The 26,451-nt window shown below is 35.5% G+C and overlaps 3 protein-coding genes, 1 long non-coding RNA gene and 1 other non-coding gene across 5 annotated transcripts; 3 read left to right on the forward strand and 2 right to left on the reverse strand.

The window, feature by feature from the left end:
• Window positions 1-1,965: 1,965 nt before the first annotated feature.
• On the forward strand, window positions 1,966-2,037 carry TRNAT-UGU. The gene has a single exon. It is a non-coding gene; the product is annotated as a tRNA-Thr (tRNA).
• Window positions 2,038-6,426: 4,389 nt separating this feature from the next.
• Window positions 6,427-8,649, reverse strand: LOC109161652 (putative pumilio homolog 8, chloroplastic). The gene is made up of 5 exons (XM_019310142.1): window positions 7,721-8,649; window positions 7,441-7,603; window positions 7,001-7,164; window positions 6,653-6,923; window positions 6,427-6,546 (listed from the first exon to the last, which is right to left on the reverse strand). Exons 1-5 carry the CDS (start codon window positions 8,647-8,649, stop codon window positions 6,427-6,429), a joined length of 1,647 nt encoding a protein of 548 aa, XP_019165687.1.
• Window positions 8,650-16,272: 7,623 nt separating this feature from the next.
• On the forward strand, window positions 16,273-19,972 carry LOC109162054 (TIP41-like protein). Its single transcript, XM_019310700.1, has 8 exons — window positions 16,273-16,537; window positions 17,304-17,489; window positions 18,383-18,470; window positions 18,739-18,852; window positions 18,976-19,035; window positions 19,127-19,168; window positions 19,276-19,404; window positions 19,704-19,972. Exons 1-8 carry the CDS (start codon window positions 16,398-16,400, stop codon window positions 19,812-19,814), a joined length of 870 nt encoding a protein of 289 aa, XP_019166245.1. The 5' UTR covers window positions 16,273-16,397; the 3' UTR covers window positions 19,815-19,972.
• Window positions 19,973-21,113: 1,141 nt separating this feature from the next.
• LOC109162055 lies at window positions 21,114-22,030 on the reverse strand. The gene is made up of 2 exons (XM_019310701.1): window positions 21,805-22,030; window positions 21,114-21,723 (listed from the first exon to the last, which is right to left on the reverse strand). Exons 1-2 carry the CDS (start codon window positions 21,875-21,877, stop codon window positions 21,377-21,379), a joined length of 420 nt encoding a protein of 139 aa, XP_019166246.1. The 5' UTR covers window positions 21,878-22,030; the 3' UTR covers window positions 21,114-21,376.
• Window positions 22,031-22,443: 413 nt separating this feature from the next.
• On the forward strand, window positions 22,444-22,974 carry LOC109162056. Its single transcript, XR_002051010.1, has 2 exons — window positions 22,444-22,513; window positions 22,828-22,974. It is a non-coding gene; the product is annotated as an uncharacterized LOC109162056 (long non-coding RNA).
• Window positions 22,975-26,451: the final 3,477 nt, after the last annotated feature.

Consider the following 26,451-nt stretch of genomic DNA (forward strand, 5'->3'; position numbering starts at 1 on the left):
AAAGATTGGAAATCATCAAAAGGAGCGAGATTGGAAAGCAAGACATGCAATTAGGAAAGTAGCCAAAACATGCATTCCTGCTACCACTGTGTAGTATTTTAGGCATATCGTTGTCTACAATGGTCCAATTGGGATGATTCAAGTTACACCGGAAAGCTAACTTATAAGGCTGCAACTTTTATGGAGACATAAAATCCTACATTTGAGATTAAAATGATCAAAAATCAAGGTAAATATGAATCAGTGAATCTGTCTAAAAAAATTCAGAAACTTCTAAAATGTTTTTTGAATGCTACTAGCACTATTACATAGTAGTATCTGTTCATATACCTTCTCAACCTACTGAAACACAAAGAGCTAATAACACCTCCACTGAAGTTCGAACTCACAACCTTCCAAATGGAAGTCCAACCCGGATACCATTAGACCACATAATCCTGGTAACTTCTAAAATGTTTGATTATTTTGATTTTTTAATGTTTAAAATCTTGTATTATAAATTATTTTATTTTTTAAATTTAAACTCCGCCATTCGATTCGCATCCAATCCACTAAATCCTCTATTAGAGGATCACATCGGATTGGATTCACACCCTTTGCAAATGTTGATGCGGATGCAAATGAGATTTTTCAAATCCGCCTTTAGCAGATTGGAGGCGGATTCTCCCCAAATCCGCTCCAATCCACTCCGCACTCACCCCTAGTGTCAATCCTTCCAAGCCTATATAGCTTAACACTAATGTCGATTGTGCCAACTCAGCACATATTTTTAATTTAGCCCAACACAATCCACTTTAATTTATTAAAATATTTAAAGTAATACTTTTTAAAATATTATAACTATATACTATAACTTATACTTTTTAATTAAATTAAAATTAAAATTTTTAAATTTTTGTACAATGTAATAGAGTTAGTAACTTTTTAAAAAAAATTGTATATTATTTATATACATTATAAAAGTTAAAATTTATACTTTATAAGTACAAACTTGCAATTTGAATTTAAATTAGTAATATATAAAGATTCTTATGGATCGATCACTAGTATGTGTGTGAGAGTCTATATAAAAGTTGGTGGGATTTACTTTGTAAAAGATTCTTATCTATCACTAGTATGTGTGTGAGAGTCTTTATATAAAAGTTGTTGGGATTTACTTTGTAAGTAAAAGAAATTCAAATCAATACATTCTTGGGTTACAATTTAAATAATTAATTAATTAATTAATTAAAAAGAGATAGAAGTAATGTAGCCTAGCTTCCCAACTTGACCTCCCCAACCCACATTACATATTTACATTGGCAAATTATAATATGCAGTACGCACCACAAATAATTGTTTATTTTCAATGGTACGATGGACCATCATGGTCCATGGTACAATGATTGCGTTACATGAAAGGTGGCACGACAGCCTAATATAGAAGATCGTCATGGTGGCCCAACACGATAGCATGTGGGGCTGAGCCCATACCAACCCAAGTGTATCTAACCACATTGTCATCTCTAATCCAATGTAACTAAGTACGTACTTTTTAAAAGGAAAATGTGAACACAAAGTTAATTAATTAGTCCAAGATTTTAGCACTTCCTTTTCAAAATTCATTGAATTAGATCAAACAAATTTTTGGATATCCACAATTCAAGTTGAGGAGATCTATAGTACAATTTTAGTGTATTAGTAACCACCTTAATTAGTGATAATTAAGATACACGGGGGCTGGTTAACTCTAAAATTGAGAAAATCTGTTTTTAAATTTCTTTCATTGTACCCTAATTAACACAACAAATATCACAAAAACTATGGATCACATATAAATGTAATCCCAACTTGATCTGCCTAGCCCATACAACATGGTAAATTATACTATGGATCACATATAAATGTTTAAATGAAAATGTAGTTATGTTAAAATGAAATTGCAGTGTATATAAAATGAAACTGAATATATTATACAAACATTAAGCCTCCATAGCATAGTGGTAGTGTGTTCGCTTTGTAAGCGAAAGGTTGTGAGTTCAATTCTCATTAGAGGCTCTTTCCAATTATTACACTTAAATAAAAGTACTAAAAAATCATAAAAATATATTAAAATATATTATACAATGTCTGGACGTGGACTGAGCTCATACCGACCCAAGTGGACTTAATAACATTGTCATCTCTAATCCAATGTAATTAAAATTCCATTTAATGCACCTAAACAATTTTAAAAGGAAACCGTGAACAAACAAATTTTGCGAAAATGAGGATATCTACAATTGAAATTGAGATCTACAATTTTAGTTAATTAGTAACTACCTTAATTAGTGTTATTTAAGCTACAGTATCTACTTAACTCTAAAATAGAGAAAAATCTTTTTTAAAATTTCTTTCATTGACCCTAATTAACACAACAAATATCACAAAAAGTGAAAAAGAAAGCAAAACTAATGAAGGTAGTACCTTGCGGGAGGAAGGCATGAAACCAATCTGCAAAGAAAGTAACAAAAATGTTCTGCTAAGTCATTGAATTATCGTGATTTACATTATCTCAAATTTTCTGTCGGACCGTGGTATAGAAGGCCCTTGGGTTCAAGTCATTCAACCTTTTAATTGGGAAAAGAAAGTAACAAAAATAGAGTAATTAAACCCTAAGGAGTATACCTAACTCTTAGAATTAGAAACTAATTAAAAGACAACTTTGATTTTTAAATTCTTGTTCTATGTAGTATATTTATTATAATCTATAACTTTTTTTTTTTTTTTTTTGTGTTTTCATTTCTCCAACTCTCCATTTCTTTTTCACTTCGTATGAATAAATTGATTTAATTTCTCAATAAATTTATCTAAATATTTACATGTATGATTAGGGACTATAGTAACCATACAAAATTTTAATTTTAATTTGTATGATATGAAAATAAATACTTGCACTGACCAAATATATGGAAGTTCAAAAGTATTATTATTATATTATACATGTTAACATCTTTTCATTTTTGTTTCTAAATTTTTATTTAAATTCATAATAACATAATTTATTCCATGCATCACACAGGTAAAACACTAGTCAACACTAATAGAGAAAATCTTTTTTAAAAAATTCATTCATTGTACCATAAATTTTTTTTTTTTAATACTATTTACTCTACTCGATCTCTATTACAAGGTAGTATCTGTTCTAGATTTTTTTTAAGTATGCAGCGCAAAGGGTCAATACCGGTTCGATCTTGTGACATTCTTCAAGGGGAGCCACAAAGTGCCATCTGAAGACAAGGTGTTTGGCTCATTGTACCCTAATTAACACAACAATCATTGCAAAATGAAAAAAGTAATGAAGGCGGGCAGTACGTACATACCTTGCAAGATGAAGGCATGAAACCGGAGAGATGCAAAGAAAGTTAGGGCGCAAATTAATTGGTAGTGACAAAAATACTAAACCCTAAACTCTAAAAATAAACTAGAATAAACAAGAAATAAACAACAACATAACGGATGTAGCAAAATGAAGTGAGATAGTGATCGTGCGATAGTCGTGCATACATGTCAAGGCGGCATATATATGGCTACTGACAAATCACGCACGGAGGCAAATAAACTAGAATAAACAAAAAACACACAACGATATGATATGATGTAGCAAAATGAAGTGAGATAGTGGGCGTGCGATACCTGTGCAAGTCAAGGCAGTAACCCATTCAAAAACAAGATAGCCCTTAGAAAAAGTAGAAAACATTGTTCTTGTCTTTTGGTTCCTCCATGCGCAAAGGTGACATCTATCATTGATTGAGACGACTCACCTGTGAGTACGTCTAAGTCCTCCGAACCTTTGTATCATGGGATCCGATGCATTGGAGGCACCACTGACCGAGATGGCTCACATGTGACTCCAAGTCTTCCAAACCTTGGTATGATGGACGACTCAGCAACACAGTACAAGGTGGCATTATGACCATTTGAGTTTTGAGAAACTACGGTTTAGTGTTTTCTTGATGGCCATTTTCATGGTGAACAAACTCTATATATATTCGATGCCAATTAGGTTTTTTAGTCCAATATAGTGAAGGCAAGTCATGTGGTGCCAATTAGGGGTGAGCAAAGATCCCCACAAAATTCATTCAAATCCGCAAAATTCGTAAAATTCGCTCTGATCCAATCTGTATCCACTTCATCAATCATTGAATTTGGAAATCATGGACTTTTCTAATAAAGATTTGGAAATATTTTTGTATTGTGTTATAATAAGAAATTGGTTTCTTTTTTTTTTTTTTTTTTTTGAACAAAGAAATTGGTTTCTAATTTGCTTGGATGAACAAATTGGAAATTGGAAAAAATCAAGTCTTGAAGTTTAAGAAGGTTAAAAAAAAAATGGAAATCATCAAAAGGAGATTGGAAAGCAAGACATGGAATTAGGAAAGTAGCCAAAACATGCATTCATGGCCTGCTACCACTGTGTAGTATTTTAAGCATATCTTTGTCTACAATGATCCAATTGAGATGATTCAAGTTATACCGAAAAGCTAACTTATAAGGCTGCAACTTTTATGGAGACATAAAATCCTACATTTGAGATTAAAATGACCAAAAATCAGGGTAAATATGAATCATTGAATCTGTCTAGAAAAATTCAGCAACTTCTAAAATGTTTGATTATTTTGATTTTTTTAATGTTTAAAATCTTGTTTTATAAATTATTTTATTTTTTAAATTTAAAATCCGTCATTCGATTAGCATCCAATCCACTAAATCCTCTATTAGAGGATCACATCGAATTGGATTCACACCCTTTGCAAATGTTAATGCGGATGCAAATGAAATTTTTCAAATCCGTCTTTAGCGGATTCTCCCCAAATCCGCTCCAATCCACTCCACACTCACCCTAGTGTCAATCCTTCCCAAGCCTATATGGCTTGACACTAATGTCAGTTGTGCCAGCTCAGCACATATTTTTAATTTAGCCTAACACAATCCACTTTAATCTATTAAAATATTTAAAGTAATAATTTTTAAAATATTATAAACTATATACTATAACTTATACTTTTTAAATTAAATTATAATTATAAATTTTAAATTTATTACATGTTTGAACAATGTAATAGAGTCAGTAGCTTTTAAAAAAAAAATTGTATATTATTTATACATTTATAAAGTTAAAATTTATACTTTATAAGTACAAACTTGCAATGTGAATTTAAATTAGTAATATATAAAGATGCTTATCGATCACTAGTATGTGTGTGAGAGTCTTTATATAAAAGTTGTTGGGATTTACTTTGTAAGTAAAAGAGATTCAAATCAATACATTCTTGGGTTACAATTTAAATTTAAATAATTAAAAAGAGATAGAAGTAATGTAGCCTAGCTTCCCAACTTGACCTCCTCAACCCACATTACATATTTACATTGGCAAATTATAATATGCAGTATGCACCACAAATAAATATTTATTTTCAATGTTGGACCATTATGATCCATAGTACAATGATTCCATTATGATCCATAGTACAATGATTGCATTACATGGAAGGTGGCACGACACAGCCTAATATAGAAGATCGTTATGATGGCCTAACACTATAGCATGTGGGGCTAAGCTCATACCAACCCAAGTGTATCTAACCACATTGTCATCTTTAATCCAATGTAACTAAATACTTTTTAAAAGGAAAATGTGAACACAAAGTTAATTAATTAGTCCAAGATTTTAGCACTTCCTTTTCAAAATTCATTGAATTAGATCAAACAAATTTTTGGATATCTACAATTCAAGTTGAGAGGAGATCTATAGTACAATTTTAGTTTATTAGTAACCACCTTAATTAGTGTTAATTAAGATACACGGGCTGATTAACTCTAAAACTGAGAAAATCTGTTTTTAAATTTCTTTCATTGTACCCTAATTAACACAACAAATATCACAAAAACTAATGAAGGCAGTACCTTGCAGGAGGGAGTTGAGACATGAAACCGGTCTGCAAAGAAAGTAACAAAAATGGAGTAATGAAACCCTAAAAGGAGTATCTAACTCTTAGAAATAGAAACTACATTAATCTCAACTTTTGTTTCTCCAACTCTCCATTTCTTTTCACTTTTTTATGAGGAAAAATTGATATATAAAAAGGGAAGCAACTGCAGAACATTATCATTATTCCTAGTTTATAATAACAAGCAAGCAAGGGCAATGAAAGCACAGATTATACAATAATAATAGTCCCTTTATTGTACATGATCTGCTCTACTACAACTAATTGCAGACCATTAAGAAGAGGCAATATAATTATGAGCACTAAACTAAACATAGACAGACAATTAAGTTGCAGACAACATACATATATAAATATGTATATATAATGCCCCTGAATAAACAACTAACACCTTACAACACATATATCGCCCCGGCCATGCACTTATACTACACACTAATAAGCTGCTTAGCTTAGCTTAGATTAGCTTGTTTCCTGTTCTGGTAGTCTTGGCCAAAACCCTTTTGCCGTGGGGATGACTGTGCAGGGACGGATAGTGCATGTTGATAATGTTAACCAATGCAAACCGAAGCGCTCCCTGCATCATTAAAGAAAACATTCAAGAATATTATAATGAATGTGTGTTGGAAATTGATGAATTAAGGTTTGTTTGATTAGATTAATGGTGGAGAAATGAAATGAACCTTGGATACAGCAAGTGCAGACTGAACAACGTAGTTGCCAAAAGGATCTTGAAGAACCATCAAGAAATTAGGGCTGGAAACGATCTCCTCAATGATGATCCGAGCCTCACTCTCACCACTACTACTACTACACTCTTTCAAGCATTTCTCCACCACGTTGCTCCCGTATTTGTTCATTGAAAGATGAACGAATCTCCCCGCAAGTTGTCTCACTATCTCTGATCTATAATGCGGTATCCTTAGCCCCAGGATGTTTTGCACAACATAGTTCCTGATCATCATATTTATTTTTTATTTAGATCAAGCCAATTCAAGCAAGCAAATTAAAGGCTATACATACATACATACCCATAAGGATGTTCAGATAAAACCAATGCATTAACTGTTATCTCAGCCACAAGACGCTCCCGAGATTGTGCATCGGCGTTTTCAACACAGTGTTGTAGGACACAGCACCCACTCCTGTCGGTTGCAATGTCCACACAGTTATCCGCTACAACATTCAGAATTTGCTGCACAACAAATGCAAATTAAGAATAATGCAACTTAATAAGCGGGGCAAGATGGCAAGAGATCTGCACCTGGAAATTATGAAATTTCCAACCACCAGAAAATGATCATCAAGTCGAATGCAAAAAGTGATCGGAAATAGCAGCCACAAAGATTTTTTCGGGGTCAGAACTTTCGACTTGATTTAAGATCTGGTCAGGTGATTAGAAATTCCATAATTTCCCGAAAGGGTTGTGGGTTTCCCTGCTAGCTATGCGAATTAAAAGAATATATAGTACCTTTTTCTCTTCATTGGAGAAGAACTTGACACAGTGCTGAATCACATGATAGCCATTAACACTTTTGGTCAAGGTGACCGTGATGTGCCTGAGAGCCGCCACAACCACCGCCCTCTGCTCCACCGTCGTCAAATGCCGCAGCATTGTTTGCACGGCTCTTGTCCTACATATGCACGCTCACACTTTTCAATACAGACAACATATATATATATATGTAACAAACAGAACAACAACGTTAGCAAATTAAAACCCATATATATATATATATATATATATATACCCGTGCATGTCAAGGCATATGGCCATTAACCGACACTGATCTCTGATGACGAAGGCAAGCAGCTCGGTCATTTGTTGTGGGTTGCATACTTGGAAAAGCTTTTGGACGAGATAGTTCCCGGATTGGTCAACCATAAGTTCACAAACATGATTCTTAACCTCCGAGAATATCATCTCAATGTCGTCAGGTTTCCCCTCCTCCAGCTTTTTTTGCAACACACGACAGCTGTGTTGATCCTTAGTCACTACCAAAGGTATCTTCCCCCTCAATTCCTCCAAACTCGAAAACAACAAAGAGCGACGCTGATGATCTTGAGTTGTTGGAGGATAGATGTTGTTGAGATTATTATTAGTCAAATTGTAGTCCACTAATCCAGTGTTATTGGATCTCACCCTAAACCCATTTGAATTTAGATCACCAAAACCCCCCTCAAAACCATTATTCATTGTTAGATTCCTATCATAGCCACGCCCATATGCTTCCATTCTATTCAAATTCCCATATGGGGATACACAGCCCATTCCCATTCCTGTCCCAATACGTGAACTAGCAGCTGGGAAATTATTATTGGATTGGTTAGATGATAAGCTCATGCCACCAAACGCCGTCTCAAGATCCACATAGAGGGAAAGATCAGGGTTTATATTTACCTGGAATCTATCACTATCCCCAATATTAGGGTTTAGAAATCCATCCGAGTAGTAGTTTCCAGTGGCCGGAGTTACAGGGTGGTTTATATTTACCTGGAATCTATCACTATCCCTAAGATTAGGGTTTTGAAATCCATTGGACTGGCCGGAATAGTTTCCGGCGGCCGGAGTTACATGCACGAAACGACTTGGGAGCCGGTTGTGATTTTCGATCACCGACAACAAACCGGAATCCCTCAACAGCCACCATTCAAGATTGTCTTCCTTTCTGCCGTCCATGAAGATAATTGGTGTGATTAGAAGAGTATTAGTGAGAGAGATGAAGAGTTGGGAGGGGTAGCTAGGGGGCTTTTAAAGAATACTTGGAAAAAAATTTAAAAAATAAAAAATAAAACCGGTTGCCGCTAAAGAAACAGAAGAATATTGGGTACACATATCAGATAAAGATGTAGAGAGAGAAACAAGTGTTAGTATTATAGAAGAACACTTCCTCCACCAAAACAAAATCATAGAAGAACACTTCTACTCGATCATTAGCGTAGGGTTTTCTGAAAGAAAAAAAAAAAAGACAAAAAGAAAAATAAAAAGCTTTTTTAATTGTATTTATATTACTACGTAATATATATATTCTTTATATACTATATAGATTTCTTACTTAATTAGTCCTTTATTTTCTAATTTCTAAGCAGGTCCACTATTCTTTGAAAATTGAATTTCGAAGAAGTTTTAAAATATTTTTTTCTCTAAAATGTCATATTTTTATTCACTGAGTTTTTTCATTAATTTAATTTCATCATTCAAACTTTAAAAAAAAAATAAGATTCAAATTGGCCACTGAACGTAATTTGAAAATGCAATTAGGCCACTGAACGAAAAAAAAGTACAATTAAACACTCTAAATGTATACAATTTCACCTGATAGCAGGTTACCAAAAATCTTGTTTAAAATAAATTCCTAGCATAATCTTGTTTAAAATAAGTTCTCAAAAATCTTAAGCTAATTGAATAAGTTTATTCAAACACAATATAAAAATTATATTAAAGGAATATCAATTATGTAATACTTTCTTAAACAATGTAATAATTTTTATGAATCAACAAATATTACATTTTTCAAATAAATTACTACTTGTTCCTTTAATAGTATTAATAAAAATTTAATATCGATCTGTTTAACTCATAAAAACGTATTACATTCTTGTTAAAGAAAAATGTTACATATTTGAGATTTATCTTAGGATGACTGCACACTGAAGGTCAAAAGCGAAATAGAAATGCTTGCATTAAAATTTTCCTTCCCAAAATTGCACAATACAATCTTTTATATGATATTTTATACAGTCTTTTATGCCTTTTTTTTTTTTTTTTTTGGAAAAATAAGGGAAGGGGGAAGACCCCAGAAGCTAGACCATTTATGCCTTTAAGTCCCCCCCGAAATCTATTAAAATTTTATTTAAATAGTTACAAAAAATGGGCATGATTTTATATCATTGTCTTTTATAATGTTTTTACACATTGTGGTCCAGGTCTTCTCTGTCCGTTTAACGGCCCAAAGGAGATCATCACTTGTGAGAATCGAACCCGAGTTATCCCGAAATTCTTCTCCACAAAATAAGCTCATTTGTCACTTGAGCTACCCTGTTAAGTTTGACTACTACAATTATGAGTGTGCATTAATGACAACCATAATTACAAGTATATATGGCTGGTGTATTACTTATTCCAAATCCTAATAAGGAAGTAACTTAAGGGTGTGTTTGGAAACCCGGAAAATGACTTCTGGAAGTCATTTTCCGGGGTTTTGGTGTTTGGTTACATTGGAAAATGACTGGTCAAAGGAAAATGGGGTGGAAGTCAATGGAAAAGGAAGGCAATTTTATGGAAAATGACTTCTCCTTTTTTTTGGGGGAAGTCATTTTCCAACTTTTACACCAACATCATCAACACCATACCACCACCACCACCACTACCAACATACCACCGTCGCCGCCATCTCCACCATACCACCGCCACCACCACCACCATACCACCGTTGTCACACCACCACCATCACACCACCGCCGCCGCCACCACTACCACCATACCACCGCAACCACCGTCGCCGCCACTACCACCATACCACCGCAACCACCGTCGCCACCACTACCGTCGCCGCCACTACCACCATACCACCGCAACCACCGTCGCCGCCATCACCACCATACCACCGCCCCCACCACCACCATACCATCGCACCCACCGCCGCCGCCACCACCACCATACCACCGCAACCACCGTCGCCGCCACCACTACCGTCATACCACCGCCGCCGCCACTACCGTCATACCACCGCCGCCGCCACCACCACCATACCACCGCCGCCACCACCACACCACCGCCACCACCACTACCATACCACCGCAACCACCGCAACCACCGCCGCCGCCACCACCACCATACCACCGCAACCACCGTCGCCGCCACCACTACCGTCATACCACCGCCGCCGCCACCACCACCATACCACCGCCACCACTACCACACCACCGCCGCCACCGCCACCACCACCATACCACCGCCACCACCACCACACCACCGCCGCCACCGCCACCACCACCACCATACCACCGCAACCACCACCACCATACCACCGCAACCACCGTCGCCGCCACCACTACCACCATACCACCGCCGCCGCCGCCACCACCATACCACCGTCGCCGCCACCACCACCACCACCACACCATCGTCATACTACCACCACCATCACACCACCACCAATTATTATTATTATTATTATTATTATTATTATTATATAACGAATAACACCACTACCACTACACCACCACCACCACCATAATATTTTTGATATATTATTAGTTTTTTTTTTTTGTTGTTGAAAAACTTAGCTATTTTTTATTATATTTAAAATTAATATTATATTATTATATATTATTATACATGTTGTAATATTCTAAATAAAATAATTAAAATGTTTAATTATACAATTCTACTCATTTTCCAGAAAATGAACCAAACACACAAAAACAGTTTTCCAGAATGCAACCAAACACCGGAAAGGAAAATGTTTTCCGGAAAATGACTCATTTTCCAGAAAACATTTTCCAGAAGTCATTTTCCTGGTTTCCAAACGGACCCTAAGAGTGTGATTGTAAAGTAAAAAAATGACTTTTGGAAAATGAGTCATTTTCAAGAAAATATTTTTCCTTTCCGTGCTTGGTTGCATTTCAGAAAACTGTCTTGGCAAGTTTGGTTCATTTTCTAAAAATGAGGATAATTATTTTTAAATTTAAATATTTAAAATATATAATGATGGTGTTGGTAGTGGTGGTGGGTGGTACGATGGTCGTGGTGACGGCGGCGGCGGGTGATTGGCTGCTCCACTGGTGCAAACAGAAAATGACTTCCCTCCCAAAAATGGAAAGTCATTTTCCGTAAAATCATCTCTATTTTTCATTGACCACATTCCTATTTTCCATTGACTTCTATTTTTCCCCTCTAGCCAAACACTGAAAACTCAAAAAATGACTTTCGAAAATCAGTTTTCAAACGCAGCCTAAATGTAATCCAAATTTTAATAATTATATGGTCAACTCTATACATAATATATACGGAAAACTACATATTCATGGTGGACCCGTTGATTTTTCAGTGAAGGCAAATTAAACTTCAAATGAATTAAAAAATGTCTAAAAAAGAAGTGTTGCTAGTTGGTTTTGATCTTATGACATATGGTATTAAATTTTAAAGAGCAACACTACCTAAACTGCTAAACATCTTATAATTTATATATATATATATATATATATATATATATATATATATATATATATATATATATATATTGAAAGGTTCTCGTGCGGTTGAATGCTTCCCGTGCGGATGTGCGGTGAATTAATGTGCGTGAGATTTGTACTCAATGTGCGTGAGTGTTGTGCTTAATGTGCCTGAGATTTGTACTTAATGTGCGTGAATATGTAAAATGCAGCAGAAATATTGATGTCAGCTTCTTCCCCATCCCCAGTAGCCATTTGCCCCCTCCCTGATAATGATGATGTGGAGGCGAGCTATGGTGGTTAAGAATTATGGGAATAATACAAGAGAAATCCACACTTAGATGCTGTGCAAATTTTACTGTGCGTGCGTCATTTATATAAACATTCAACTGCATTGAAGGTAGTTGATAATCCAGAATCCATGGCCAAATTGAAGGAAGAAGTAACAAGAAGCTTGAGCGTTAATGTGCGTGAGTTTCTGTTCTGCTTCCTTCTGAGCTCGTAATTCTGAAATACTCACGCACAGTAAGCACAAATCTCACGCACATTAAACACAATACCCAGGCACATTAAGTACAAAACTCACGCATATTAACATGATGCACATTAAGTACAAATCTCAGGCACATTGAGTACAAATCTCACGCACATTAAGTATAAACCTCACGCACATTAATCCACCGCACATCCGCACAGGAAGTCACAAATGCACCTGATCCCTTCCCTATATATATATATATATATATATATATATATATGTATGTATATATATATATATGTATATATATATACATACATATATATATATATATATATACATATATATACATATATACATATATATATATACATATATATATATATACATACATATATATATATATACATATATATATATACATATATATATATATATATATATATATATATATATATATATATATATATATACATATATATATATACATATATATATATATATATATACATATATATATATATATATATATATATATATATACATATATATATATATATATATATATATATATATATATGAGATGGGGAGGGGGGTAATGGGGGCAACTGCCCCATTGACACCTGGGGATGACAATTCTACCCGTACCCAACGGGCTCCCTGCATTCCCGTCCCTATGGGTTTTAAAATACCCGCATAATTTGGGTAATGGGTGTGAGTATGGGGGGGAATTTATATACCCGCGCGGGAATGGGAGGAGGTATCCCCGCACCCGCACTTATATATATTGTTATTAGTATTCATTTATTATATAAGTTAATGTATATTTTATAATTGAAAATGCATAATGAATTAAACACTTAATACAATTTATACTATCAACACAATTTTAGTTCCAATTAAGAACTAACTTCATTGGCTCTTATTAAATTTTAGAATTATGTTCAAACTTATAAAAAAATCAATGTGATAATTACAATTATAGTATAAGATTTTTATTAGATTTAAGTGTAATATAAATAATTAGAGTTACGGATTGAGTATTACCTGCACCCACCCCGCCCCATTGTCATTCCTATTGACACCATTGTCCTCATGGATCCGCCCATGTACATATTAATTAGTAATTTTCCCCAAATTTATATACCTATAATTTAATTATTATATGGTCAAATTGTATTGCATTCATAACTGTCACAAACATGAGTATATGATCAAAATTATTCAATTGTTATTTGTTAGAAATTAGAATACAATTTAAATTAGATCTTGATGATGTGTAATGAAATTAAGTTAATAATTTAAGATCCCAAAATTTCTTTTGTCAAAGTTCTATCAAATCGTCCAAAAGTTAAAGATAAGTTGCAAGCAATAGTTGATTAGAAGTCAAGTGTAAGGGCAAAGGAGAATATAATATTGCAAGTTGTATATTTTAAATTTGTCTATCTCCAACATATAGATTTGAATCCAAATATAAATAAGAGTAATATACTGAAGAAAAAAAAATAGAGAAAAAGGTCAAATAGGCTTCCTAAACTTTACATCGAAGGTCAATTAGCTCTTAAACTTTACAAAAGTGCAATTAAATCTTCAAACATGTCAAATTGGGTCAATGAAGCCCAAAAATGCATTTCAATTCCGACGACAGATTCCAGCGAGGAATTATGGCCACCGACGAAAAAATCCGGTCACCGACGACAATACCACCTTCTCCATTGGAGAAGGCGGGCATCCGGTTGTTTTCTCCAGTGGAAGACGACCGGACGGCCGGATTTTTTCGCCGGTCGCCGGAATTCGTTGTCAGTCGCCGGAATTGAAATGACCTGTAATAACAGGTCATTTACCGATTTTTGGGTTGCATTGATCTAATTTGACATGTTTGCGGGTTTAATTGCACTTTTGTAAAATTTAGGGATCTAATTGACCTTTGGGGTAAAGTTTAGAGGTCTATTTGACCCTTTTCTAAAAAAAATATGAAGCATGTGCTCCATCTCAACTAAAAGCCTAAACTGATAGTTGGATACACATTAATGGATATATGCTCACACGCCCCCTCACGGGATTCTAACCAACACGTGGACCGGTTAACCATACGCCCCCTCACGTGTACGGTGGATTCTAACCAACACGTGAACCGGTAAACCGTAGTCGCTTACGCCCCCTCACGTGTACGATGGATTCTAACCAACACGTGGACCGGTAAACCGTACGCCCCCTCACGGGATTCTAACCAGTGGATTCTAACCAACACGACATGTGGACCGGTAAACCGTACGCCCCCTCACGGGATTCTAACCAGTGGATTCTAACTAACACGACACGTGGACCGGTAAACCGTACGCCCCCTCACGTGTACGGTGGATTCTAACCAACACATGGACCGGTAAACCGTACGCCCCCTCACGTGTACGGTGGATTCTAACCAACACGTGGACCGGTAAACCGTAGTCGCGTACGCCCCCTCACGTGTACAATGGATTCTAACCAACACGTGGACCGGTAAACCGTAGTCGCTTACGCCCCCTCACGTGTACGGTGGATTCTAACCAACACGTGGACCGGTAAACCGTACGCCCCCTCACGGGATTCTAACCAACACGTGGACCAGTAAACCGTAGTCGCTTACGCCCCCTCACGTGTACGATGGATTCTAACCAACACGTGGACCGGTAAACCGTACGCCGTACGCCCCCTCACGTGTACGGTGGATTCTAACCAACACGTGGACTGGTAAACCGTAGTCGCTTATGAGTGGCGTTGAGATTCGAAGGTCTGGCTCTGATACCAAATTGAAGCATGTGCTCCATCTCAACTAAAAGCCTAAGCTAATAGTTGGATACACATTAATGGATATATGTTCACAAAATATAATATTACAAATTGCATATTTCAAATTTGTCTACCTCCAACATATAACTCGCTTGTGGATACAGTGTATATAAGGCAAAGTATTATCTTGGCAAATAAAAGGGGAAGCCCATCGTTTATGCTAAGAATCGTTATGTTATGGATCCGTGTCCAGCATGCATTGTGGACACGGTAACAATATCGTTAGTGGCACCGTCATCTTCCACCATTTTTTTTTTTTTTTTAATTTCAGACCTCTTTGTTATAGGAGCATATGTTCATAATTTTATTACTATATGTTCATAATTGTAAGTTCATAATGTCAGAGCTCTGTGTTCATAATTGCACAACTGTACATTCATAATTGCATAACTGTACATTCATAATTTTCGAAGCTCTATGTTCACAATTTTAGAGCTCTATGTTAATAATTTTATCACTATATGTTCATAATTGTAAGTTTATAATGTCAGAGCTCTGTGTTCATAATTCAATAACTGTACATTCATAATTTCATAACTGTACATTCATAATTCCACAAACGAATAACGCCGTTAACGACGAGATAAAATTAATTTTTTTTTAACTAAAAGACCACGTTTTCCCTAAAAACGACGTCGTTTTGGACTCATGTCCACGGCATAATTTGCGTTATGCTAATGAATGTGCTTTTGCTTCACCAAAAAAAAAAAAAAAAAGAAAAGGGATAAAAGACTAATTTATCATTTATGCTTAATTTACGGGTAAAAGTGCAATTACTGAAAATTAATTCATCCCCGTCCTTAAAACCGGAAATACCTAATCAATCCATGTCGTTTCCGACTTCGCTTGACGATAGCCTAAAGCAGTGTGTATTTTGATTTTATTTTAATAAATTTTACAAATTTACAAATAATCCCGTATTATTTACTCCGTATCTGATAAGGATGGAGTGGGAGGGCGACCAGAAAGAATTAAAGGCGGCCGGAGCTGAGCTACTCTCCGGCGGTCGGCGAGGACTTCGCATTCACGGTTGGGAGATCGAGTCTCGCAAGTGCTCCATTCTCAACTCCGCACATCGTCAACAGTACTCTCCTTTCTGTTTCTGCTTCTGATTCACTAGTAGCATTTTAAATTTTTGTGAGCTAAACATCAATTCCTGTGCATGTTTAGGTCCGTGCGATTGGATTTTCATTTCCTGAATCGACTGAAATATATTTTTGCAAGAAATTTTTTGTTTTTCTTATATTGTTTCAATTAGATTTCCTGCTGTTCTGATTGAATGAGTTTTGGAAAAAAAAAAAAAAAAAAAAAAAAAAAAAAAAAAAAAAAACAAACTTTTGAGAATTATATGAAGTATAGATATCATTGAGCTGTAGAGAGCTGCCAAAGACCGCACAACATTCAACTACAACCCTCTTCTCTGACTAGCACTCATAGGAAAAGGATTTCTCAGGGCCTATAACAATTCCTAATGCTCAAGTGAAAGAACCAATGGAAGCTTTGAAAAAGTTGCACAGCTCAAGCAAAGTAATGGCCCTAACTTTGGCAAATTAGCAATCAAAGTGGCAGACACCAAATTCGTGGCAAACTGCACCTTTTAGAAAACACACTGCAAAATCTTTCAATTCTTAATTTGTTGAGCTCTGGTTTAAAGGAAGGGAGAGCCTCTGTTTTGTAATGGATGAAACATAGGCTGAATATAATTTATAATATATAGAAAGCATATTGCTTTTTTCTTGCATATCTGTTTATATATCAAATATCAATGGCTAAGACAAGGACAGTGGGAAGTTGTTTCTCCAATAATATAATGGATTTTTTCCTCAGACTAATAGCAGTGTATATTGCAGATGGGAAGAAAGACTTCAAACATCCCACTTGCCAGAGATGATATTTGGGGAGAATGCTCTGATTCTTAAACATGTGGCTACTGGTACTAAAATTCACTTTAATGCATTTGATGCACTGGTTGGTTGGAAGCAGGAAGCACTGCCACCTGTTGAAGTTCCAGCGGCTGCAAAATGGAAATTCAGAAAGTACAGTTTCTCTTTCACTTCTTTCTAAGTGAGAATGAAAATGAAATTTCATTTTAACACTCCAAGTGACTAAGAATATTTGCATTTCAGTATTAACATTTATTTGTTTGAAAAGTTACATTAGCATTTTCAGTGAAAGTTAGGATATCAAGTCTCATCCTCTTGTGTTGCATACTAAACTAAATCAGCTCAGTGCATTTTCTCAAATTCACCATTAAGTGCTGAATATGATAATAATGGCTCCTTAGAGGTTGCTTGTTTAGTGTGGATTAGACTCCAATACCTCATTATACCACCAAGTCCCTTGTTTGCTTTTGGCCTAAATGCCTGGGATGGCATCTTGTGGGAGATCCAATCCATGGGCGTAACAATCTCACCCCCTACTACCTCTTAACATATTCACCTGGTCAACCCCCCCCTAACTTGCTACCCAACGTCCCAACCTATGTGTTGACAGCTTTCTAATGTTTTGTTATTGTTAAATTTAGTGCCATCATTAGTTCTCCAAATCAAACATAGTATTGTTAGACGTTAGTTATGTCCCACAATTTCTATGAACCAATCAACCAAATGTAGTACTATTAATCTAGTCCCATTCAGTTTCATCTTTTATCTAATCTTATAATCTCATGCAATTCCAAACCTATAATCCCCCTTATACCGTCATTAAAACCAAATGCCTCCTTAGAGTATAATGAATCAGGACAGCTTAAGTAGAAAAACAAAGGATATTGCTATTAGATACTTTCAGACTTCCAGCAAATTGCTCTCAAGTTTCAGTGTTGACTTCTGGTTGATTGAAAGTTGACATGAATTTAGCTCAAATGAGTATTTTATTTATTTATTTATTTTTTATTTATTTATTTTTTTTCACTTTTTTCTTGATCCTGCAGTAAACCTTCACAGCAATTGGTGCTTGATTATGACTATACCTTCACAACACCATACTATGGAAGTGAAACAGTTGAAATAAATTCTCAGGTTTGTACAACCACTTTATTGCATAAGAATTTAGTAATTCATGAATGATCAGTTATCCAGTTATATTATATTGTAGACTTATTTAGAAGATTAATTATTAAACTGGCAATGCAAATGACTCATATTTAAGGTTGTTCTCAGAGTAATCTCTTCCATTGCCTTTCTTGATTTATATCTTTTCTGCAATTCTATAGAAATTTTGATGAGCTCATTAGCTTTTAGTTTTGCCTTGACTTATTCAATTTATTTTTTCTGTTGCTGTGAACAGCATGAAAGAGGAACTTTGAACAAAAGCAGTTGCAGTCTTCAGTGGGAGGATTGCAAGGAGAAAATTGATTTGGTTGCACTTGCATTAAGGGAACCTATTCTATTTTATGATGAGGTAGTGACTCTATCATCAGATGATTCATGGAGCATGTAGCCACGTAGGCATATATATTTATCATATTCTTGTCTTTAATATCTTGTGGGCAGCACAAGTAATGTTTGTTCCAACTTTTAACAGATTGTCTTATATGAAGATGAATTAGCTGATAGTGGAATAGCTCTTTTGACGGTTAAAGTGGTAAACATTGACTTTGATTTTCTACCTTAGTGTCAATGCAAGCATCTTCAGGGTTGTCCATGGACTGATCTTTAATTTTGTAATTGTCTAGCGAGTCATGCCTAGTGGTTGGTTCCTTCTGATGCGTTTTTGGGTGAGTTAGTCTGTCCAAACAATCAAGTTCATAATCAAGAATTGATTGATTGAAATTTTGCCTTATTCTAGAGCGTCTATTCCTTTGACTAATTGGCTATCTAACAGCTTAGGGTTGATGGGGCGTTGATGCGGCTGAGAGATACCCGTTTGCATTGTGCTTTTGTGGAGCATGGAAAATCAGTTATTCTTCGTGAAAGCTGCTGGAGAGAAACCTCATTTCAATCCTTATCTTCTGTAAGTTATTTCTCTCCCTCTTGGTGGCCCTAATGTTCTCTGACAATCTAAGGCAGCCACTTATTCATTACAGCCCATCAACAGTTTCCATTGTACTGTAGGGTGTGTTGTTTGCATTTCAGCCATAATAATTAGGCTGTAAGGATTTATTCAGTTAAAAGTACACTGTAGAACTTTGGTTTTAAACTTTTAATTGCATTTCTGTCTCCATTCTATTTTTCAGTTGAGAGTTTGTACTTGCTTAACTCTGAAGTTTGCTTGAAACATTTGTCTCTTGTTGGTGTAATTAATTTCTGCAGAAAGGATTACCTATTGATTCTGCCGCATATAATGATCCAAGCATTATCAGTGAAAGGCTTCCGGTTATTCTGCAGAGAACTCAAAAACTCAATATTTCAGATACCATGTAAGCTATGATATGTACTCTAGGTGGTTGTGCAATGAACAATCTAAGGAATTCACACAAGTGATATAATTTTATTATCCTATTACTGTCTGTTCAGTACCTGCACATAATGTAATGTCCTTTCTGACTTTATATGTTCATCTCCATTTATTTCCTGGTCAATTTGCATTGGATTCGAGCATGAGAGCGATAGAATGGCAGAGGTTATTATTATTATTATTATTATTATTATTATTATTATTATTATTATTATTTATTTATTTATTTATTTTTTTGTTGGGGGGGGGGGGGGGGGGGGGGGGTATAAAAATACTTTGTGAAGTTAAAAAGAACCAATATGAAAGGCCTTTGTGTCCATAAATTTCATTGACAAATTCCTTCCTTTACTGATAATGCGATCTCAATGTCTGGACCAATGTTGTAAAAATTGGCCTAGGCTATAGGTGCCCCTAGGCTGATGGGAAAAATGCGAAATCGGCGGTTGGCCAACTAGGCAGCCATTATTATTATTATTATTATTATTATTATTATTATTATTATTATTATTATTTAATTATTTAATATTGTTTGTTTTGTTTGTATGTGTTATGGTTGGAGTATTATGTGCTATTAAACCTTTATATTTTATGGGAAGAATACTTGCTTTAAGTCTAAAAACCAGGACGCCATATGCAAAAATAAAAAATAAAAAATAAAAAATAAAATAAAATAAAATAAAACCCAAGTTTTACACCTAGAGCCATCTTTGAAACGCTTAGCATAATGAATGATGAAAGAGTTTCACTATGGGCACATATATGCTTTACATATGAAATGCAACAATTTACATTTGTGATATTTAACTAAAGTCTAATGCATCAGCTACTGTCAATAGTCAGCCTTTGGACTTCATAGAACTCTGCATTTCCTTGCATATTTTAGAAGAGAATTAACTAAGTAGATTGCTAGAAGTATACAGGAATGTGTGAAATGCCAAAGCTTGTATGGCAGAGTTTCGTCTTTAGTGGCCTTGTATGTGGAATCCACTAAAATTCATGAAGCACTGATTCCATGAGTGATCTGAACCGCCACCCCACAAAGAGAAAAGGTTCACTGTTGAGGAAGGTTTTTGAGGGTTTGAACTTTGAAATAGTTAGCTCACTAAAGAAACTCACTTATCCCTTAAGATTTGAAATATAGATTGTTTGATTCTCCTAAAGAGAACTCAATTGCAATTTTGATCACAAAAACTGCAATAGAATAAGGTAAGAAAGCTTCTGCCCAAGCTTGGCAAAGGGTTAGGATATTTGATAGGTGTTTTAGGTTATCAGCAATAGAAACAACTTAAAATAGACACTGCATTTAGGCTTTACCTAGTACAAGATTGATACAAAAGCTTAAAACATTTAAAGTTGTACAAAAGCTCAAAACATTTAAAGTTGTCCTTGACATTCTAAGATGTTTGCTCTAAAGGAAACCCCAAAGCTCTTAAATGTTAGTGAACATAACTGGGAATTTCAACTTGAAGTTCCGTGGACTGCAGTAGAAAGAAAGTAGACTTCAATATGAGACAGATGAAGAGAATAGTTACAGCTTCAGATTTAGGTCAAGCTTATATGGATTTGAATCATTTGATGACTGCTCTTCTGATTGTTGTGGATTGAACCAAAAACTTCCTGGCCACATTGAGTCTGCTGCTGCCTTGTCCATTGGATCAGGCAGCGCTGACATAGAGAACCTTGTATTAGCCTTGCTAAACCTTGCCGCGGTTATACTTCCATCCTCGCTTGGTTTATGCTGAACTGAATGAGGCATAACGCCCAAAGACCTGAACATAGGATTATGGAATGGCATAGACAGCATTGTCATCATCCTCCGAGAGTTGAGTTTTCTTACTGCACCTCTTTCCCTCTTGTGAGCATTTTGGTGGCCACCTAATGCTTGTGAGCTGTAAAACTTTCGCATACAGAAATTACATGAAAATACCTTAGGTGAAGTAGGACTTGAAGACACACCTTCTCCCAGGCCTAAACTCAACCACTCTCCTGGACCAAGTACTGATCCCTGATCACGATCCTCACTTCTCATTCTGCTGTGCGGAAATTGCCATTTCCTCCTTAATTTTCAGTAGAGGGAGTGTCCAGGTTGCTGAACACGTAGAGAGGACCTTGGGAGATGATAATCCCTGGGCTTTTAACTTTGCTCTTGATAAGAGAGCAAAAGAATAAGAATGATATCTAGTTGGAGGAATGGCGAGTAGGTGACTTAAATATATTGCACCACCTAGAGGTGCTTGGTGTTCGAGGGGACAATGCTTATGTCAGTTTTCACTCTAGCCTCTATCATACTTGGATTCCCCACTTTATAATAGCATTTTCAATTCACTTTTAATTTGCTTTCATTGGAGTGAAAAGAATAGACAGGTTGAAATATTACTATGATTCTACAGTTCTCTCTATACTTTAATCATAATGCTACAGTTTGTATTTCCTTTCATAGATCCCACTTTCTAATAATTTCTAATATTCACCATGTTATAGTTGCATCTCTTTGTGCAGTGCTTCTGCATGATTAGAATTCAGCCCCCATTACAAGTTTATGGCTGTTTATTGACTGTTTATTTCCATTTTTTGGTGAAGTTCTATCTTTATATGATTTGAAATTTAGCAGGCGTGAAGGGCTGGGACTTGTCACTGAACAGCTACCTCTCTCAGAAGCACAAAGGTAACACAGTCTTGTATGCTGACTCAACAACTCCACCTCTTTTTAATTACTCTTAGAAGATAAGATCTACTGAGATTGGTAAATCATTTTTCCTGTGTAGTGTGTACTATCATATTTCCCCCGTGGTTGGTAGTTCATAATCTTTCATGTCAAGTAGGTATGAACATTGAAGTATAATAAAATATGGAACCCACTAAGAAAGATTTGTTTCCTTTTTGAAAGAATGAGTGATTGATAAGCTTCACTGAAGAATGTATATGTTGGAGTGAGTGGTGGCAGGCAGGCTTATATTAATTTTAGTGTTCTAAACGCAGTTTCTTCTGAAGTGGTGGGGTCCATGAAGTTGACAATACTGGTGATGAAAATACGAAAAATAACTAGGATCAGATAAAATTTTCTATCCTTTTTCTGTTTTTACTTCCAAACATGACTATCTACGTGGATATCTTCTTGTTGGGGCTTCTCCGCATTCTTGCCTTGTGGTGGGTGGTGGTGTATATGAACAGCATAAGTGCATCAGCACCCTTTGTATTCATTCTAAGTCTTTGATCACCCTGTCTGTATGTATTTGTGTATTGTTATATTTCTTGGAGAAATTATCGGAAGGTTTTGAAGCTGTGAGCTCTTACTACAGAAGTAGCTGATTATAGTATTATACCATAGTATGTCAGGATACAGGGGATGAGGACATTCTTGTTTCTCTTCTTTTCTTGTTTTTGGCATAGTGTTTCTCTGAGGAGTCAGGATATGATTGATTGTTGAAAAGTGGTCCGGAGAAGTATTTGGTCATGATTTTGGAGCTATCTGTCTAAATATTCGAAAATCTAAGTGGGTGTCTTGCAAATGCAAAGCATCAGTCTGGTCCAATAGAACTACAAAATTATTCCTTGTTGTAGGTATAGTATATGAAAGTACAATTGAGATAAGGCATTCCATAGAAGATAAGGATGATGATGCAATGCTTCTTTTTTTAAGTTGGAGTTTACAGTGACAGTTTCCCCCCTAAGAATTTAGGGTGACAAAGCACGGAATAGATAGATGAATCTCTAGAAAGTATACTTTAGTTGGATACAAATAATGTATTTCTTCACCAAATGGCTTACTTTCTTTTAAGAGTTATTAACTAAACTAGACACAACATAAAATCTTACAAAAATTTTCCCTTGTTGACATTGAATGGATAGATGTTTTACAGGAGTATATATATCCATAGTCCCTAGAGAGTATGTGTCAAATTTTTTGTGGTAAATTTATCATCATAAATCTTGTAATCTAGTTTAACAATGAGTTTGAGTACATTAAGGGGGTGTTTGGTTTATGTTATATAAGATAACCAAAGTTATATTTGTTTGGTAATATAAGATTCTCATGTTTGGTTCAGATTATGTAGGGAATGCCAGATAACCTCCGCATTAAGTTTTTAGCTATTGGAAGGGAATGTGAGATACCCTCAAATTTCTTAGGTAATCTCACATTTCCTTGTCTTATTACTAATGTTGGGCTTTGGACGTTTTAATCAATTTATCTTATTACCGTTGTCTTATTTACATATCTTAGTTTTAAGCTAAACATAGGAATATAACATTTCCAGCAATCTAATATTTCCTAAGGTAATCTAACATTCTGTGAACCAAACGCCCCCTAGAGGTGTTTCAACTTTTTTGATAGTCTCACCTCAACTTGAGAAAAAGATGGGATGAGAGATTGCCACAAGGGGTTGTGTGTACTTGCGTGGCTTTAAGTTGTTTTTATTAAAGTAGGAAAGGGGCAAAGATCAAAGAAAGATCTTGTTTGCCTACATCAAACTACAAAACTTAAATACAAAAGGAGGTATAAATCATGGGACAGGTGAAAGGGGCATCAAAAGGACCACTCAAGGAAAAAAGCCAAGTGGTTGGCGTTCATTGGACCTTTCATTTCATGGGATGGCTTTACATATGACTATCCACACAATACGGACATTGGACAACTTGCAAGTGGCTCCTAAATTATTTGTCCCAGAGGAAGGAACACTTCCATCACCTTATTCCTCTTCTATCTATTCATACTCTATGCACTATAATTGATTTATTATTTATCTAACATTCTAACCCTCAATAGTTTGGACACTTGGTTCTTTTGACTTTAGGTGAGCCACTTGAATTAATTAAGAAGCTCAAAAGAACTTATTCTCTACGGAAGTTCACTTTTGTAAAGATTAAGCTTTTTAGAATCACACAAAATCTCAATCTTATACCGTAATGTTCAGGATTGCTGAGTGAGTGGAGCATGATTATCATCTTGCTAATATTCTCTCGATCGATTTCATTGCACATACCTTTCCTAGTACGTTATTATTTTTTTTTTTTGGTATGTGTGTGGTTTGCAAATAAAGTTTACCTAATGCACACATCAAATAGTGGAGGTAGGTGGATTAACGACCCCATGTACGCAGCTAGAGGCGGTGAGTCGTTGAAAAACATCATTGTTGAGTGCAAAAGTTGGTTGCGTAGAGATTGGAACGTTGAGTGCTGTCATGTCTTTAGGGAGCAAAATCAAGTTGCAGATTGGCTTTCTAGACATCATGGTTCTAATTTTGGTTTTGTTTTGCTTTCGACCTACCCCTGGTGATCTGATGAAGATTGGCTTTCTAGACATCATGGTTCTAATCTTGGTTTTGTTTTGCTTTCGACCTACCCCTGGTGATCTGATGAAGATTGGCTTTCTAGACATCATGGTTCTAATCTTGGTTTTGTTTTGCTTTCGACCTACCCCTGGTGATCTGATGAAGATTATCCAGTATGATATCAAGGGGATGCCCTCAACTATAAGGGATTAGGTCTTTTGTTTTTGCTTCTCAGGCTTCATCCTTCCTCTGTATTCAAAAAAATAGTGGAGGTAGGTTTCCCTCGTCACAAAAAAAAAAAAAAAAAAAAAAAAATCAAACCCAAATCACAAACTAGTCATATTTTAAGTATAATAATTTAATTTTTCTGTTCAGCATCATGTCTTTTTCCTAACAACTAATTAGGAATTAGATGGATGTGCTTGCTTAGTTGCTACATATGAGAGAAATGGGGCATAATTGATATGTTTCATTATTTCATGCGCATAATAGGTAAAAGACAGGCATATCTGTGTGAGATTCAACCAGATTGCCATGAACTCAATAAGCCTATTAGTTGTTGCACTCCAGGGTCCTGTTGAAAGGAACTCCACAATTTGGAGCAACATAAAGACAAATCAAATGAACCCTTAAAGTTCAACAACAACATGTGACTCCAGAACTGCTGAATGGGTAAATCCAAATTGGGAGCATTATGGGCATAACTCCAGAGTATAAGTCAAGAAGGAATGCCCATAGATCTAAAAGCATTTGTCCACAATCATACCTCAAAACTTCATCCTTAAAATGATAACGATATGAGAAAGAATGTTAGTCTCTATATATGTTGTAGTACTATTATTTTCTGCATCCAAAAACATAGTCCAATAAGCTGTAGTAACCAACAGTCAAGACAGGCCACGGCTCTAGCACCGGCAAATTATACAATGAATCATGGTCTAACTTGCATTGTGGACCTTAATCCAAAAATAACCTTCAGATTCTGTACTTGCAATTGACACATTTTGTACATGCAGTCAATCGTTTTTGTACTTGTAAACAAATTGAATGCAATCATATGATAATTATAAACACATTACATAATAACTATAAACACATAAACTGTTAACTGCATGTTCAAAATATGTTAACTGCAGACATATAACATGTTAATCAATATCTGCAAACTTGCTGCGGTTGTTCTTTGTGATGATGTGAACCAAAGGAATGCTGTTGATAACCTCATATGCGTTACTCAAAGGAATACAACGCAATTAATATCTGCAAACTTGTAAGTTTGAGAATGTTGTTGATAACCTCATCATCGCTTGCAAGCATGAAGCCATGTTGCTAA

Source organism: Ipomoea nil, unplaced genomic scaffold (assembly GCF_001879475.1).
Source record: "Ipomoea nil cultivar Tokyo-kokei standard unplaced genomic scaffold, Asagao_1.1 scaffold2926, whole genome shotgun sequence".
In the NCBI taxonomy this organism is placed as follows: domain Eukaryota; kingdom Viridiplantae; phylum Streptophyta; class Magnoliopsida; order Solanales; family Convolvulaceae; genus Ipomoea; species Ipomoea nil.

Bases quoted from the DNA above. Each gene is read 5' to 3' on its own strand.
- LOC109161652 (XM_019310142.1), bottom strand. From the start codon at position 8,649: ATGGACGGCAGAAAGGAAGACAATCTTGAATGGTGGCTGTTGAGGGAT. The intron at 7,165-7,440 runs GTACTATATATT...TTTGTTGTGCAG, and splicing joins TCTCCAATGAAGAGAAAAAG to CAAATTCTGAATGTTGTAGC. The intron at 6,924-7,000 runs GTATGTATGTAT...TATGATGATCAG, and splicing joins TTATCTGAACATCCTTATGG to GAACTATGTTGTGCAAAACA.
- LOC109162054 (XM_019310700.1), top strand. From the start codon at position 16,398: ATGGAGTGGGAGGGCGACCAGAAAGAATTAAAGGCGGCCGGAGCTGAG. The intron at 19,169-19,275 runs GTGAGTTAGTCT...GCTATCTAACAG, and splicing joins TCCTTCTGATGCGTTTTTGG to CTTAGGGTTGATGGGGCGTT. The intron at 19,405-19,703 runs GTAAGTTATTTC...TAATTTCTGCAG, and splicing joins CATTTCAATCCTTATCTTCT to AAAGGATTACCTATTGATTC.
- LOC109162055 (XM_019310701.1), bottom strand. From the start codon at position 21,877: ATGAGAAGTGAGGATCGTGATCAGGGATCAGTACTTGGTCCAGGAGAG. The intron at 21,724-21,804 runs GTGTGTCTTCAA...CACAAGCATTAG, and splicing joins GAGTTTAGGCCTGGGAGAAG to GTGGCCACCAAAATGCTCAC.